The sequence below is a fragment of the Gambusia affinis genome, linkage group LG12 (assembly GCF_019740435.1).
Source record: "Gambusia affinis linkage group LG12, SWU_Gaff_1.0, whole genome shotgun sequence".
Classification (NCBI taxonomy): Eukaryota; Metazoa; Chordata; class Actinopteri; order Cyprinodontiformes; family Poeciliidae; genus Gambusia; species Gambusia affinis.
The window spans coordinates 5,731,330-5,748,341 of NC_057879.1; the positions used below are offsets into that span (position 1 = coordinate 5,731,330).

The 17,012-nt window shown below is 41.0% G+C and overlaps 3 protein-coding genes across 4 annotated transcripts; all 3 read right to left on the minus strand.

The window, feature by feature from the left end:
* Nucleotides 1-1,354: 1,354 nt before the first annotated feature.
* Nucleotides 1,355-6,680, minus strand: LOC122840657 (Golgi reassembly-stacking protein 2-like). 2 transcript variants are annotated; one of them, XM_044133211.1, is made up of 10 exons: nucleotides 6,491-6,680; nucleotides 5,506-5,586; nucleotides 4,918-5,121; nucleotides 4,747-4,833; nucleotides 4,507-4,637; nucleotides 4,275-4,407; nucleotides 3,280-3,388; nucleotides 3,068-3,175; nucleotides 2,538-2,666; nucleotides 1,355-2,411 (listed from the first exon to the last, which is right to left on the minus strand). In XM_044133211.1, the coding sequence occupies exons 1-10, from the start codon at nucleotides 6,551-6,553 to the stop codon at nucleotides 2,191-2,193; spliced, it is 1,266 nt and encodes a 421-aa protein (XP_043989146.1). In that variant the 5' UTR covers nucleotides 6,554-6,680; the 3' UTR covers nucleotides 1,355-2,190. The 2 variants fall into 2 exon arrangements, with proteins under 2 accessions (XP_043989146.1, XP_043989145.1); XM_044133210.1 differs by having other exon boundaries at nucleotides 3,265-3,388.
* Nucleotides 6,681-7,524: 844 nt separating this feature from the next.
* LOC122840658 (kallikrein-5-like) lies at nucleotides 7,525-9,740 on the minus strand. The gene is made up of 6 exons (XM_044133212.1): nucleotides 9,409-9,740; nucleotides 8,980-9,172; nucleotides 8,722-8,898; nucleotides 8,349-8,410; nucleotides 8,126-8,247; nucleotides 7,525-8,032 (listed from the first exon to the last, which is right to left on the minus strand). The coding sequence occupies exons 1-6, from the start codon at nucleotides 9,455-9,457 to the stop codon at nucleotides 7,883-7,885; spliced, it is 753 nt and encodes a 250-aa protein (XP_043989147.1). The 5' UTR covers nucleotides 9,458-9,740; the 3' UTR covers nucleotides 7,525-7,882.
* Nucleotides 9,741-14,275: 4,535 nt separating this feature from the next.
* LOC122840660 (filamin-A-interacting protein 1-like) lies at nucleotides 14,276-16,269 on the minus strand. The gene is made up of 2 exons (XM_044133213.1): nucleotides 14,487-16,269; nucleotides 14,276-14,352 (listed from the first exon to the last, which is right to left on the minus strand). Exon 1 carries the CDS (start codon nucleotides 15,967-15,969, stop codon nucleotides 14,488-14,490), a length of 1,482 nt encoding a protein of 493 aa, XP_043989148.1. The 5' UTR covers nucleotides 15,970-16,269; the 3' UTR covers nucleotides 14,276-14,352; nucleotide 14,487.
* Between the last annotated feature and the right edge of the window lie 743 nt (nucleotides 16,270-17,012).

Consider the following 17,012-nt stretch of genomic DNA (forward strand, 5'->3'; position numbering starts at 1 on the left):
AATCACATATACACAAGGTAAATCAATAAATAATGCACACAGTTGATATCAAATGTAACATTTTAAAAAAGAGGTGCATCAAACATTTTACTCTGTTTGAATATGGACTGATAACTAGTCGTCTTTTCTGTTTCACTACTCTGTGTGTGTGTGTGTATATATATCCAACCATTAGATCGACTTGCAACAGTCACTTTTCCTGAGTTAGCGTGTGGCGGCTGTGGACCGTTGATTGCATGGTTTCTGTTGCAAGTCCTCATATTAAGCAAGCGAGTGGAAACAGGAAGTATAACCTGCTGCAGATGCTGGATCCGTGTGAACTACCGGCTAATCGATCGGAAAAACGGAGCAGGCATCTGCAACCTCTGGCTTTTGGGTCGCTCCTCTTAATTTTGGCTGAAAACGGCAAAGAATCAATGTTTTTAAAAGGGGAGATAAATTCATGTGTTCAATGAATTTCCATAATAGGACACGAAAAGTAGCAGCAATAGATTGTTTTTCGTTCCATATTTTTCTTTTTATCAGTTTGGAGACTGCTTTGTTCCCACAATTTTTCTCAAATATCAACATAAAGAAAATTTTTACGTCGTCTTTTTTCCTAAAGTGTTGCACTTTCCCTTTATTCTTAAACCTAAAATAAATAAATGGTTCTTATAAAATTATACATTTCCGATATATATTTTTTAAATTATAAATTTCCTCCCTCAATAAAACACAAAAAAAGAGCTAAATGAGTTTTAATCAGGCATGTTTGGGGCAGAAAAAAGTGCAATTTGGATTGTAAAGGTAGCAGACCTCCAATTAGCGGTTTATGAAGTACTAAGACTACAAAACGCTTCACAGTAGTCATTCACACAGATGTGTTTGCTTCAAGCATATTGGATAAAAAGTCCAGGTTTACACTATTCGTGAGTTAAGGTGACTGCAGAGAGCTACTCTGGATTAATGACTTTACTTCAGCTTTATTTTTGTAACTTTGAATAAATGTACCATTCCGTTCATGGCCACTAGGAGGCATTGCACACAGTGAGTTCATTAAAGTCGCTACTTTCAGATCTTGAACATTTAATTAGGAAAAATAATATAAGGCTAGATAAAAATAACTAGGACCACACACACAAAAATCTAGTTTTAATATTAGAATTTGTTCTAGAACGTGGAAGGAAATAAAAAAAGTTCAGGATTTGGAGGGGAAAACCAAAAAATTTACAATCTGGGAAAATACTTAGAAGACAAAATTATAGAACAAAATCAGAATGAATATCTGCACAAATCTGAATTGAAATTTAAGCAATATTTAAAATATGTAAAACTTTAAAATATAAATCAATAAGAGTGAGCATTGAGACGAAGGCACAGTTTGTAAAACTCATTTGGCTTTATTGCTTGCACTGTGCATTCTGCAGACGTTTTCTTGAAAGTTTTACAGAGACTGTACTGCTACTGTGACCGACCTAAACAGGATTCAGGGGTGGGTAAGCCAGCAGCAAGAACCATGACCTTTCAACCCGTTTGCTGACATACTGTGTACTATTGAGTTCTGCCTATATGTGGGAACATAGAAAGGAACTTCATAAAAAAAAAAACACACAAACAAAAGTGGTGCAAAATGATCCAGATTAATTCTGGAAAACTTCAGAATTAGTAATTCAATCAGTCTAATGGTGCAATGTGGGGTTTGTCAGCCGCTAATAAAAAGGCTGAACAATGGAGCTGGAAAACAGGGAAAAATAAACATGTTTAGAGTTTTGTAGATTTTTTTTGTTTTTTAATACAGCAGTGCAGGAGTTAGTCGTCCCACTTCATAGTCAAAACAAATTCTGCTCATCATCCAGCCCCATTAATATGTAATAGTTACATAAAAAAAAGGAGGGTTGACAAGGACAAACCAGTTAGGAAAAAGTGAAAATAAAAACTGTTTACTGCAGAAGTGTGAAGCAATCTTCTCTGTACAGTAGCTTTGACAAGCTGCAGCGCTACCAGTTCTGCTGAAGGACAATCCGGCAACACAGACACGTCGGACTGATCTAGAACTATCATCCCGTCTCTTAGCCTCAGCTCTAACTGGGACGTCGGCCGTTGTTGCGTCTCGCTGCCTGCTCTCTCCTGGCCAAATAAATAGAAAAACCACAGAAAGACAGATGGGAGAAAGAGAGAAGAACCGGCTGCGTTAAAAGTTTCGCGGCGACATTACGACGGCGGTAGTGTTGTATCCGTGGGGGCCGAGGGTTCTGTGGCGTCGGCCTCTGTGGTGGCGATGGCGGCCGGGACGGTCGCGGGCGTCGCCGTGACAGTGACGGAGCCGGCGACGCTAGAGGCGGGCACGAAGGGCAGAGAGGGGTTGGGGAGCAGGGGAGGGAACTGACCCAGACCTGGTAGGGACAGGGGGGGCAGCTGAGCCAGAGAGGGCACTGTCAAAGATATTTTTTAAAATAACTTTAGTTAGTACAGATTTGTTTAGAATTAAAACAATTTAATATTCAAAAACGAAAAACAAGCGATAGAAAACAGAGAGCCTGGTGTTTCTGTGGACTCGCCTGTCGTTCCTGCTGCTGTGGGTATGGAGCTGGAGGTTGCCAGGGAGATGGCGCCGAGGTCCGGGAGCGGCAGGTTCAGGTTGGGGAGGTTGGGGAGTGGAGGCAGCCCTCCTGGGAGAGGCATGAGACCTGAGGACGGACACATCACACGCCATGCATTTCACACACTGGCCAGGTTTCCAGTACAAATCTGCATAAATCTTTGTCAATATTCAGCTAATATCACAGAAAGACAACTTCGCAATTGTGGCGTTTCATCCAAGTAAATTATAATCACACGTGAGTAAGCTTGTTGATGCGACAAGTCATTAAAAATAATGGCAGCGACAAACGGAGAAGACTACTTCCTGTCGTCGTCTTCATGGTTTCTGCCAGTTTTAACATCCGGCTGTCGATCACATGACTTGTGTGATGAGCAAAAAAAAAGTTTTCCCATGACAGTTTTGAGAAACACAACTATTGTGTTGCGCCCGTGAGTTTTTTTCATAAATTAGCGTTTCAGATAAGCAAATTTACTTTCAATCACCCACCTGGTAGCGTTGTGGCCGGGTTAAAACTGGCGGCGGCAGGATTCAGTGGAGGGAGGGAAGTGAAGGAGGAGCTGGAGGTGGAGGGGAAGAGAGGGACCGTGGGCAAGCCTGGAGGAGGAGAGAAACACGGAACGTCAGGAACTGAAATGCTGAGCGGACCGGATATCCAGCTCGCCAAGTGAAAACAAAGGCGATACCCGTCTGCAGCTCACTAGGGATGGTGGGCGGAGCGGAGCTGATGGACAGGCCGGACAGAGCATCTTCAAGGCCGGATGAGACGACGGGCGTGGAGGAAGGAGGAGTTACAGCCGAGAGCTGGACCTAAATAAGAAATAGAGGAAAGTCAGATTTATTTGTATAGCACAGATGGATTATTAGGGCCACTGGAGATAGAAAAAAAAAAAAAAAAGAGAGAGATTAAATTTCAATCAAAAACTTCCATCAGAAATTTTGAGATCTCAGAAACTTTCTAGAAAAAGTTGGAAGAATTGCTATGAAAAACAAAAAAGTCCAATTCAATTAAAAGTTGAACATTTCTGACTGTCAAAAGTCAAAAAATTTTGGGAAGAAATTTATCCCCCGTGGACATTTGAGAAACGAGCAATAAACATTTTATTTTGTCAAATGCCATCATTGAAGTCGTCAATATACAACAACATGTTTGTTGCAAATATACAAGAAATATATTCATCAATGTTCCTGTTCATGAATCAAAGGCAAAAGGTTAGTTTTTAACCTTGACTTAAAGGAAGTCGGCGTTTCGGCATCTTTGCAGTTTTCTGGCAGTTTGTTTCAGATTTGTGGGGCATAGTTAAGGAAAAGGTGCATCAGGAAAACAGAAAATGTCCCTCAAGTTTACAATAAATGTCAGGCTTGTTATAAGTACTTTAGTACTGGAGACTGTTTCAGGATTCTTCTTGTAAAGACCCATTTGTCAGTGGAGCTGTCATCAGCACGGCGGTTAACTTAAAATAGTGATTCTTTTTTTTAAGCTACAGTACATTTCAGAAGTATTCAAATCCCTTGAATATTGAACATTACCACCAACTTCTATCCGTGCTACTGGAACAGTATTCAACGTTTGCTTGTCTTAGAAAAAAGCTCCAGTGGGACGTATACTTTTGGAAAACCGTTCATGTTCAATCAGCTGTGTGGCTGTTCAGAGTGGCTGCCTGTAAGAACTGAACCACACGAGAACCGTCCTCACCTCCGTGAATCCGTCTTTCAGGGGACTGACTGGCTCTGTGGAAGAGTTTGCAGGGAAGCTGATCTTCTTCCCTTCCTCAAAGGGACGGGTGGGAATCCTGTGGAGGTATCCGTAGCCGATCCCGCATCCAAGGCTTAGAGAGGTCGGGGAAAACAAAGTCGAGGTAGACTGAGATCTCAACAGGAAGTGGACCGTTGAGGTGACTGTGTGTGTGTGCGTGCGTGTGTTGTACCTGCCCTCGCCTCCCCAGGATCCGTTGGGCGTTATGACCACCTCCCTGCAGTTGTCTGTGTCTGTGTTGTAGACGTAGAGCTTCAGGCCCTTTCCCTCGTGGCTCTCTATCAGAGAGAACAGGTCCTCTGACTAAAGATGGCCGCGGAAACACAAAGGTATCAGATGAAGCGTAAAAACAGAAGCGAAGGTGCGACTAATAACCAATGGCTACGAGAACTTTTAAGAACCGACAGCCAACCTCATTCATAACCGTGTCGGCTCCGATGATGTAGTCGGTGTGCGGCCGCAGGCCGGCGAGGGCCGCCGGGGAGTTGGGCTCCACTTCCTGTTTCAGACAGTAAAACCACTTGTTGAATCACATCGGCTCGGACGATGACACGCCCCCCCGGGTGTTTCCGCGGCTACCTACCAAGACGTGCCACACGTTCTCGTTGGCCCCTTCGAAGCTGCAGAAGCGGATGGACACCCCGAGCAAACCCTGGCCGCCCCACAGGTTGCTGGGAGTCACCGTGGTCTCCCGCAGCTCCAGGGTCTTTGACGAGTACACCAGCATCTTTACTGGTTTCTCCACGTTGGCCTTGAGCAAGTCCTTCAAGGTGTCATTGTCTTTGTTCTGGAGGAAAATGAGACGGAGGTGAAGAAAGGTAGCCAAATGACTCGGCAAAACCCGTGAATGACGCTCTCACTGTGAGAACATCCCAAGTTCTAGAGATATAAAAGGGTAAACTAGACAAACATTTATTGTAACCTTGGCTATAAAACTATAAGTGCGTTATTGGTGAAAACAAATTCAAAACGCCTCGAGGAGACGGTCAAGCAGTCTGAACGAGGTGCGTGCGCCTTCTCGCCCATTTCACCCGATCACGTTTTAGCAGATCGCCTGGCTTGTTCCCACTTATGGCGCAAACTTATGGCACAGAGAAGTCTCCCAATTGAATTTTGAGTTCATCACGGCTGAAAATTTTTTCTGCAGGAGGTGATGAGTTACGCGTCTTACCAATCTGTTGTTGTTGATGGAGACGATAAAGTCAAAGAAAGGCTCCAGTCCTGCCCGGTGCCCTGGTGAGTTCTCCTGAACCTGTGCACGAACATGAGAGACAAACTTAGCGTCTGGACCAATGGTGCGCAAAGTGGGTCCTCGAGGGCCAGGATCCTGCACGTTTTAGTTCTCTCCTTAACGCACCTGGATCCAATGATGGCTTGTTAGAAGCCCTAAGAAGAACATTGACATGCTGAGAAGGTTGTTACCACCACCAGGGAGAGAACTAAAACATGCAGGATGCTGGCCCTCGAGGACCCACTTTGGGGACCCCTGGTCTGGACACAGACACACAACACACACACTTTAAGAAAAAAAAACAATAATAAAATAAAAAATTGAACAAATCCTTTAGTTTTGTCAGATCAAAATTCACGAAAAATAAGTCTGTCAAGTGGGACTTTTGTTTAGAGGGCAAGCTCTTAAATCGTTGTTGTGAATGTTTATGAAGTGTGAGACAAGTTATTGGCTTTCCTTTTGGTTGGGCTAATCAAACTCGAGAGTGTCCATAACTCAGTTTTAATGAGCTAAATTGAGGTGCACGGCTTTAACTGTCAAGTTAGGTTTCACAGTTCGTGAAAGACTAAAAGTCCACGGAGCTAAAATAAAAAGAAAAATGCAACGTCCGATAATGGATGCAGACTCAAACGCAGCTGTCATTCCACTCCGGAGCTTTAGCTGCCTCCAGCCCTGCTGATGCCCAGCTTCCGGCTGGAATACCTCCTAAAGATTACCCGGAGACATCCACATGAGCGCTCCAGACGACATCAGACACTCATGACTCTAAAACACACGGCAATTCCTTAACATGATGCTGTGTTTTCCACACGGAGGCCGCAGAGACGGACCTCGGCCTCTCATCAATACTCCAAGCCAGGAACTCTCCCCCTTCTACCCGGACGCTAAGCTAACAGCTAGCAGGCTACAGGTGATTCAAACTCACCCGGAGGACGTGGTAACCCTCTGAGCCTCCACCCGGTATCTCCACGCTCTGAGATGCTCCCATGCTTTGGGTTTTTTGGGGGCTTTACGGGGATCTTGTAACGGACAGTTTCCCGGCGGAGGTAAGAACCCTAAACACTTCCACACACCGGGTACACGTCGCCAAATCACTAGCCTTGTAATGCGCAGGCGCCGTTACGTGGCAGGAAATAACTCCCTTTTCTGAAAATTTCAGATATATAGAGTGCTAAAAGTGTGAAATACATAAATAAGTGTTTAAACATTTCATAGTTAAAATAAAGTCGGAAATAAAATTTTAAAAGTGCCTTTGAGAAACCTGAGTATTGAAAAGTGCTACGTAAGTCTGAGGTCCTTTTATTTAATAAATTAATTTTATAATGTCAATTTTCAAATAGGCAACTGCGACTTTGACTGATGAAGAGGAAGATGATGATGATGATTATTATTTATTATTATTGGTGTTGTTATTGATGAGGACATTATAGCATTATTAGTAACGATGTCATTATCGATCAATCACTTTTATTTATAAATCACTCTTCATACTAAAAGCAGCTCAAAGTGATGCCTTTAGTAGCTACTAAAGAAATGGATTGCATGTTTTTACCAGTCTTTTTTTATTTGTTTATTTAATTTCTGTATAAAGTCCTGTCATTGTTCCAATTGAATTCAGTTTATTTAAGTAGCGCAATTTCACAATAAATAAATGACATTAATTTTCAAAAAGTCATTACAATGAAATCATATCACATTCCAAGCATTCCATGGTGACCCAAGTTGTGCTTAAAATATTTGATGACACCTGGACATGTTTATATTATCATTGGAAATGCTTTTTTTCTGATTCATTATGTTGCTTACGTTCATTAAAATGTTCTAAACCCCAACAAAACTAATGTTGTTCTTATGATCACATGTCATAAAGAGCTTATCAGTCCTAATCACTTCACTTATTGGTTATCATAATGTTATACAGAGTTTTACTAAATAAAAATAGAAAATTATGCATATGAATATATTTGATGACACTTTATTTGAAGAGGTGTGGCTAAGACTGTCAAATGTGATATAACACCTGTCATCAACATGAAAGAGTCTTTTAAAAATGCTATTAAAAAAATGCTATTAAAAATAGCATTTTTAATAAATAAAAAATAAAAAATGCTACTTTTAATAGCATTTTTTATTTTCCATTTCTGAGAAAGAGAAAGCTCCATTAGGGAGGTCAAGGTCAGGTGAAAAAAAAAACAACCCAGAACTATTCATTCATCCTCATTCTACAAACCTGTGAGACAAACTGATGAAGACACGGCTATAAAATTATATCTGAGAGGAAATTTAATGAGAATTTTATTTCATGATAGTTTTTGTTTTATTTAAGCCCAATTGTTTGTTTTATCCAGCCCATGTATTCACACACATCCATGATAGCTGTTGGACTCTGGCATGCGTAGTCTAGGCCACCTTGAGAAATGACACCATAAATCATGTCGTTGAAGATCACTCCTGAACCAGAGTCACCCTGTAGAAAAATGAAAATCAATGAATTTATTTATGTTGTGGAACAGAAAAGTCTTTTAATCACCTTAGAGAGACATTGACGAAACAAACTTACAAGACAAGCGTCCCTGTTTGGTGCTTCAGTATCAAAAACATGGCCACATGTCGGCTCGATGTAGGAAACATCAACAACCTTCATGTCGACACACTGAAGACGTGGTGAAACTGGCCTGTTTACTGTAGAGAAACATGTGAATCATAAACACGTTAGTCACTCGACTTTCTCTGTAGAGACAGAAACAAAGATTTTGTTCTCATGACTTCAATATTTCTCTCACTTCGCAGATTATTGGGGCCGGTTATCGTTCCTCCCTCTCCTGCCAGCTGAACTGTATCGCCTCTAAAACACAGTAAGAGTAAAATGTAAGAATACTAGATAACAATGTAGAAAATTAATTGTTAATGAGCACATTGAAAGAACAGAAAATAAATCTGTTATCCGCAGACACAGGACTGTCCACCTCCAGTCCTCAGTAACGGTGTCATGCGTCCTTTACATGTGTCTCTGGTCCGACACACCTGAGCTAAACAGGTTCTGGTTCTGCTGGTGACCTGATTACCTGACTCAGGTGAACTGAAGCAGAGGCAGCAGGACTGGAGGAGTGGAGACAGAAAACCTGAAGTCATGATTTCAATCAAAGAAAGACTTACATTTTAAGACGATTGTTGCAATTTGGAAGCCGAACAGGTGGGACATCTGTTACTTCTCTCCGAAGCTTCAGCAACATGATGTCGTGGTTCTGGCCATAGATCACAGGAGGCTCTCGGATTATCTGATTCTGCTGTGTAACAGTCCGTGGATGAACTTTTAACCTTGCTATGTTATACCTGCAAAAAACGTTAATTATAGTGAACACACAGAAAACCTGATCATCTGCAGATAAAAGGGTGTTAATATCTCTTTCCTACCACCCTGTCTCCGACTCCCAGCAGTGAGCTGCAGTCAAGATCCACTGAGGGTGGATCAGAGATGCTCCACAGCTGGGCCTTTTCTGTCCGTCGCTGCTCTCCAGTCGAACATGATAAAGACGCTCCTTGTCATCGCAGTCATGACCTCCAATGATTCTCTTCTGTAGAGAAACAACTGAGTTCACGGAAACACCTGAAGAAGAAAAAGGGGGACTTTACTCAGAAATCAGGTACAATGGCTGCTGGAACAGAAAAAGGATAAACTGTTAAAGATTAAAAAGCATCACAATTTATATGTAAAGAAGTTTCAGTCTGAATTATAATCAGAGGGACGTTTGAGAGGCACAGAGAGCAGGAGCCTCTCTGGAACCAGCGGAAGAGTCTCCACTGGTTCCAGTGTCTCCAGTGTGTCCAGTATGTCTGACTCACCCAGCCCCAGCAGCAGCAGCAGCAGCAGATGAACCTTCAGCAGAGCCATTGCTGGTCCAGCTTCCTGTGAATGTCTGCACTCTTGCAGCAGCTTTTAAACTCTGTTCACAACTTCCTGCTGGACAGGAAGCCACCAATCACAGGAGGGACACCGATCTGTCCAATCACAACACGGACACTGATCTGCGCTGTCATCTGCATAAAGAGGAACTTTAACATCTCGTCGTTCTCAAGTGAACTGAGAGACTTGAACTAGAAACTGGATTAAAATAATTAGTGCATTTTCTGCAGTGCACAAGCTGGCGGTGTGTTTTGCTCAAGGGAAAACTTGATTGTAAACTTGATTAAATAAAGCTAATTAAATGACGAAAGAGCGACTCGTCAGTGTTTTCAGGCTGATGTTTTTTTTAAAACAAAAAAATGTTTTCTTTCCAATCTACAAGAATTCACATCTGCTTTTGCTCCCAAAAGTAGAATCATTTTGTTTGTTTTTGAGCTGTGAAAATGACCCTCTATACAAACAGAAAAGGGTTTTTTGTCTTTTATTTGGAAAAAGAACAATATTAAATGCTCTTAACCACATTTGCATTTGTTGAAAATGGAAAATTACATCCAAAATTTTAAACTCACAGAAATCCATCCATCCATCCATTTTCTGTTCACCCTTGTCCCTAATGGGGTCAGGAGGGTTGCTGGTTCCAATCTCCAGCTACGTTCCAGGCGAAAGGCGGGGTTCACCCTGGACAGGTCGCCAGTCTGTCGCAGGGGAACACAGAGAAATACAGGACACACAACCATTCACACACACACTCACATCTAGGGAGAATTTAGAGAGACCAATTAACCTGACAGTCATGATTTTGGACTGTGGGAGGAAGCCGGAGAACCCGGAGAGAACCTCACAGAAATCTGTTCAATTAAATGAAGACAATTCTGATTTTTAAAACATGTTTAATAGAAACCTTTAAAAGAAACCTATGATAAAATTGTAACTCATGTGATTTTTTTTTTTAAATTAAAGTCACAGACCTCTTTCATCACCCATGATTCTTTGCTTTTACAGTTTTTTTTTAACCCAAACCAGAGACATGAAGAGACCAGGAGGAGACCAGGGAGAAAGGACAAGCAGCAGTGGCATGGAGACGATCTGGTGAGCAACAGTTGGTGGCACTTTATCTGACGGGTTGTGAATAAGACTGTCATAAGACTATCATAAACATGACATAACACCTGCCATGAACATGAGTAAGTCTTCATGAATATTTATGACTGTTGTCATAAAGTGTCATTCGGTAAATCATGACACTTTTAATACAAAGTTGGCATTATTCAAAATGACAACATGAGATCAACCAAGAAATCATGATCTGACATAAATTTGTTGAATAAGTATTACTGATTAAACTTTGAAACTATGTAGCTTCATGTTATTAAAGCTAAAGTTTAATAACCAACACTTTTATAACAGGTTTTTCATGGTTAATGTCAAGTTGTCATAACAAAGACATTCTGAATAATGTCAACTTTGTATTAAAAGTGTCATGATTTACGGAATGACACTTTATGACAACAGTCATAAATATTCATGTTCATGACAAGTTGTTATGTCATGTTTATGACCATGTCATGACAGTCTTATTCACAACCTGTCAAATAAAGTGTTACCCAACGGTTTTTGATTTTACTAATTATAGATGTGATTACATATTCATCTGCTAATTGAAAAAAAAACAAAAAACAATCCAGCTGTTTTATGTGGATAAAAGTTAGTTTGGTGTTAAGTGGAGCTAATGTGCTAAAATGATCAAGTTATGGACAAACATAAATAGAAAAAAGCCTTTATGCTTCTTTGTTAAAAACAAAAACACTAATGGAACTAAAATGTCCTCTGTAAAAGAAACAATGAATCTTGTGATTTTATAGACAAGAAATGTTACAAAAAAAAAATCATAAGGAACATTTTGTAATGGGCAAAAGGACTCTTTGTCTTTTCTCTGTTTCATCTGCTCACACGCACTTGGCTGCACGCTGACAGAACCATAACATTTAAGACTAAAAACCAATGAGTAAAAACATACTAAATTCAATATGATTCTCAAAGTCCATCAGGGATGATAAAATTATTGCTAATTTAAAGGAAAAGAGGAAAGTAAAGCAGCACCTGTGGAGGAAAAAGTTGTAAAGAGGAAAAATTGTCTGTACAGCTAAATAAGCATGTGAGATAGTATGTAAGATTAGTTCATATGTAGAACCTCTCTACATATGAACTAATCTTACTGATTCTCTGTACTGATTCATCGTCTTCTTCTGCCCTGAACTCCCAGCCTTGAGTCTCGGCTGTCAAGATCAATTCCCATGCTGGGGATTTTAGTCTAGGAGTAACAATACATGAAGTTACCTGTAAAATCAATCATATTGTAACATTTTAGTGAGACGGGAATAGAACATTGCTGTAGTTTGAACAAACATTTCTCTTTTTTTCATTTGTCACTTTCTGGTCTTATATATCAATACATCACAGTGCCACCTACTGGCAGCAGAAATAACTGCAATAGTTTTCAACATGCATCACATCTCCCTTTTTACATTTTTTTTTTCTTTTTGTATAAACTTCAATGTAGTTTCTATCAGTTCAATAGTTTAATAGCAATAACAAAATTCATAAAATCAAGTTGAGTCCACGTGACGCATACACACAAAGTCTGCATAGTATTCTGAATGAGAGGTCGAAAATGTATGTGTGTGTGTGTGTGTGTGTGACGTAAAACTAGGCTGAATGAATGAATGCTGATACCACAGTGAACCTAGCTTCACTCAGGGCTCTACTCTGCCTCTAACACCGGAGTAGAGCCCTGAGTGAACCTCCGAGCGCTGCAGGAGCGCGCGGTAGAGAACGGCTGGCCGATATTAGCGTTCGTAAATCGGATCAACTTTGAGCTAAACGCCGCTGACACTGTGGAGCTCCAATGACCAACTTGAAGCTAACTTCACTGTGGTATCAATTCATGCGAGATCTGATCTCCAAATTATGCTCTGACAACTCTCACACAACAAATATGAATCTCTCACACAGAAAAATTCAAGTATCATCCCCTTTCATTCATTCATTCATTCATTCATTCATTCATTCATTCATTCATTCAGCCTAGTTTTAGTTCACACACACATAAATCTTGGACTTATCATTCAGAATAATACAGTACAGACCAAATGTTTGTACGTACTGTATGTCTGTATACTTTGTGTGTGTGTGTGCACGTGTGTGATATTTTAATAGTGGATATGCTCAATTTTTGAATTTTGTGTGTGTATGAGTCTTTAGTAGTGTGTGAGAGACAAAACATACTTTTTGTCCTAAACCGCCACTCATAGAAAGGGGTGCTCTTACAGAGAAGCGTCTTCTTATAAAACATCCTAACTGCGTTAGATGAGAAGGAGTCCCAGTTCCATCCACTCTGTGCAAAGCTGCCTCTATTCTGCTCCACTATATCCTGTGACCCAGTGACCTTGGTCTTCCCATTACAAGCCTATAGCCCACATTTCGCATAGGAGCTTTGATCGCCATCCATAAGCTGTCAGTTTCCTGGTCTGACCTCTCATAAAATCCAAATCCTCTCAAGCGATGGAATAAAGTGCGTTCTCTGACACCAAGCAACTTTGCAATGCATGGGATTGGCAACTGTGTATCCACCATGTCTTGCAGATTTTCCTTCTGAATGCTAAATCTTGTTCTTCCTTTTGCCCCTTGAACTCATGGAGGTCTCTCCTCTGCTTGAAATCGAACTAAACTACGCAGTTGTCTTACCATTTACAATGAAATCGGGAGCTATAGGGTTATGGCCAAGCAACAATAAAAGGAAGTCTAAGCGGACATTATAGGTTAATGATTGATTGGAAACATCCATCAATCATTAACTAATAATGTCTGCTTAGACTTCCTTTTATTGTTTTTTTTTTGTTGTTTTTCCACCAGGGGGTCTTTTGTGGGCTCTAGTGTCCCTTATATGACACTAGACAGGAAAGGGGGAAAAAGAGGGCGGAAGACACACGGCAAACGTCACCGAGTCCGGGAATCGAACCCGTGACAGCCGCGTCGAGGACCCAAGGCCTTCAAACGTGGGCCGCGCTATCCCCTACGCCACCACAGCATGCCACGACTTCCTTTTATTGTTGCTTGGCAATAACCAACCAACCAACGGACGGATCCATGGCTGACACCAAGCAACTTTGCAATACATAGGATTGGCAACTGTGTATCTACCATGTCTTGCAGATGTTCCTTCTGAATGCTAAATTGGATGGATCCACCCATCTATCCATCCATCCATCCATCCATCCATCCATCCATCCATCCATTCATCCATCCATCCATCCATCCATCCATTCATCCATGGATGGATAAATGGATCCACCCACCCACCCATCTATCCATCCATCCATTCATCCACCCACTCACCCATTCATCCATGGATGGATGGATAGATGGATCCACCCACCCATCTATCCATCCATCCATCCATCCACCCATCCATCCATCCATCCATCCATCCATCCATAAATCCATTCATCCACCCACCCACCCACTCACCCAAGGATGGATAGATGGATCCACCCACCCACCCACCCATCTATCCATCCACCCATTCATCCATCCATCCATCCATCCATCCATCCATTCATCCACCCACTCACCCATTCATCCATGGATGGATGGATAGATGGATCCACCCACCCACCCACCCATCTATCCATCCACCCATCCATCCATCCATCCATCCATCCATTCATCCACCCACTCACCCATTCATCCATGGATGGATGGATAGATGGATCCACCCACCCACCCACCCATCTATCCATCCATCCATCCATCCATCCATCCAGTTGAGTAATAGATGTTACAGTGTCTCATCCTCAGCAGTCACCGTTGAGAGGAACATCTCCCTATTAACAGGAAAACACTCCAGCTTAGAGAGATTGTTCATGTTCTGCTAAAAGTTAAGAAGATAGAAAATACAGAGACTCTAAGGCTGGAGGACATTGTATGTGCCTCTGGTATGTTATGCTCAGACACATACCTCATAATATACTGTTGCCTTTAATTCCCAACATGGGTTCTTCACCGTTCCCATCTGTAGTGCCTCTCCTGCTGCCAGGTTGCCTGCTGTCTGTTTTCCCGCTCAGACAGCCAGGTTGCCCGCTGTCTGTTTTCTCGCTCAGTTTCCGTGAGTTTCGCCTGTTTGACGGTTTAAGAGCTGGCGTTTCAGACTTCCTTTTGGGAGGGGGCACTGGCCTGAACTCTAACGGTGCTTGTCTTGTGAAATCTTCTTTAAAGTTTGGCTGTATCTTGCCTTCGCTCAGAAGCACAATTCTTCGGTTGCAAATTGGGTCTCTTTGGGCTGTCAGCAGGGTTAATTTGTCAGCGGTGAGTAGAAGTCCTGGTGGTTTCTTGGTGGATCGAGTCTCAATTTTGCTTTCATCTCCAGGTCGTAGCAAAGCAATGCAATCGTCTACCCTAGCCTCTTTGGTCTCACGTTTCATCCTGTCAGTGCAGTACTGTTCTCTCATTTTCAACAGTTGGTTGGTGACTTCTTTGATGTGGGCTTGATCCCTCTCTCTGTTTTCTAATAGAGCCTTTATTTGGCCATTCAAGGATTCATTTTTTTTCTTGAGGTCTCTAATAATAAAATCAGACATTGAGTGATCAAAGCTTTTCTTCACAACCACAGCCTCTCTTTCCTGTTTAGCCTGTTTCTCCAACAGTTTACTCACTTGGCGATCTTTCATCAACAGACGTTTTACTAATCCCTTGTTTCGCTCTCTTTCCTCAGCTAAAACGCCCGGACATAAATCAATCCTCGCTTTAAACTCTATCTTCGTTCTGTCTATGGCTTCCTCCATAGGAGTCTTTGAAAGTTTCTTTTCAAGGTTCTTATTTTCCTTCATTGTCTCTTTCAACTGCATTTCCAGAGATCTTATCTTGCTCTCCAGAAGTCTGGACTTCTCTTTTTCATTGAAAATGTCAGTATTCTTCATGCCAATTTCGTTATTCTTTCGGGTTAACTCCACCTCCAGTTTCTGCACTTCACTTCGATACTTCTCAATCTTCACATTGCATGATGGGATTCGAGACATCACATGCTCTTTTTCTGCCAAGACCTTGTCGATCTGGAGTTTTGATTCCCTCATCGCTTTTTTTAAAGTGTTTTGAAGCTCTTTGACTTTATTTTTGTACTGCTTTAAGTCAGACACCAACTGAGTCCTGTGGGAGCCGCGTTGCTCAATCTCCAGTTTCAATTTGGGGATTTGCTCGCATTCCAGGAATTTGTTGTGCTTGAGAGACCAGTTTAGCTCTTTGGTGATTGACTCGATTTTCTCCTGTAAAAGCCCAATTTGTTTGTGAGCATTTTCCAAGTCCTGCTGCCTTGTGTTCTCCTTAATCAGTATCCCAGCTCTTTCTCTGAACTTTTTTAACCATTCCAGGACCACGATAACCAGTTCATCTCTGGTCATTTGTCTGATTTGGGCCTTTGTTAACAAATCACTGTCACCTGACAACATTTTGACGGCCAGACCGTTGTATCGTAAAATCTACGAAACAAAATGCAACCTTAAATCCAAGACAGTAAAAGTGAACCTCGTGCTGCTTTTTCCAGAGTTCTGTGACTTTAATTCAGATGCAGCGCCTATAAGGCATGACGCCTCACCCATGTCTTTTATGACACCATAACACTTTGACATCATCAGATTCCGTCAGTGGAATACATTAATGTGTGCTACGTTGCTAGGCAACACCAAAGCCAGCTCACTATAATCCAATAAAACCTAAAATGACGGTTACAAACTGTAGATTACAACTAGCTGCAGGATTTAAGAGTTTCGTTTGTACAAATATCACAATTAAGTAATTATTAGCTTTGTTATTTTCCTTGTGGAATCAAGAAATGATTCTTTTTGATTGAATTTGAATCAACGACATATGCAGATATAGTTTTTGATTTCCCTCTATAATTTTCTATTTTGTACGCTCCACCAGAGTGGACCACCACAAATAAATGTATAAAAAATATATATAAATGAGAATAAAGATGCCAATTACTCATTTATTTATTTAATTTAGGCTGAAATGACTTTAATTTATTGAGGTTCATGTGTTAGTCTTAGGATAAGAATTTTGATTTATTTCTGATTTATTTACTTTTTAATTTCAGTCATTGATGGTAAATAAAAAAAACACAAAACTATTGTGGGATGTTATTTTTTTCTATTTTCACCACTGTATTTTTCAAGAGAGCACCGATAAATATCAGTAAAATTGAAAATATGTGCAGTGTAGTGATATAAATCACTATTTTTTTGTCAAGTCAATGGTGTCCTGAAGAAGCCTGAGTCAAATAGAAGCGTTTTTCATTAGTAATATTTCTGTTTGTGGCTCTATAAAAGTTCTGTCATGAAGTCTCAGCCATAAAGTTAAAAAAAATAATAATAATAATTGTTGTTTTTTTAATTTTAATTTTTGTGGTAAACAGTAGTACCAAGAAATATTGCGATAAAACTTAACGTATCCCACCCCTAATAACAGCGTCTTCAGAAGGGCAAAACAT

Coding starts and splice junctions, on each gene's coding strand:
- LOC122840657 (XM_044133210.1), bottom strand. CDS start 6,553: ATGGGAGCATCTCAGAGCGTGGAGATACCGGGTGGAGGCTCAGAGGGT. Junction 3,389..4,274: donor TGAAAGACGGATTCACGGAG/GTGAGGACGGTT, acceptor TTTCTTATTTAG/GTCCAGCTCTCGGCTGTAAC. Junction 3,176..3,264: donor CCCTAGTGAGCTGCAGACGG/GTATCGCCTTTG, acceptor CTCCTCCTCCAG/GCTTGCCCACGGTCCCTCTC.
- LOC122840658 (XM_044133212.1), bottom strand. CDS start 9,457: ATGGCTCTGCTGAAGGTTCATCTGCTGCTGCTGCTGCTGCTGGGGCTG. Junction 9,173..9,408: donor GCTGCTGCTGCTGGGGCTGG/GTGAGTCAGACA, acceptor TTTCTTCTTCAG/GTGTTTCCGTGAACTCAGTT. Junction 8,033..8,125: donor CAAACAGGGACGCTTGTCTT/GTAAGTTTGTTT, acceptor ATTTTTCTACAG/GGTGACTCTGGTTCAGGAGT.
- LOC122840660 (XM_044133213.1), bottom strand. CDS start 15,969: ATGTTGTCAGGTGACAGTGATTTGTTAACAAAGGCCCAAATCAGACAA.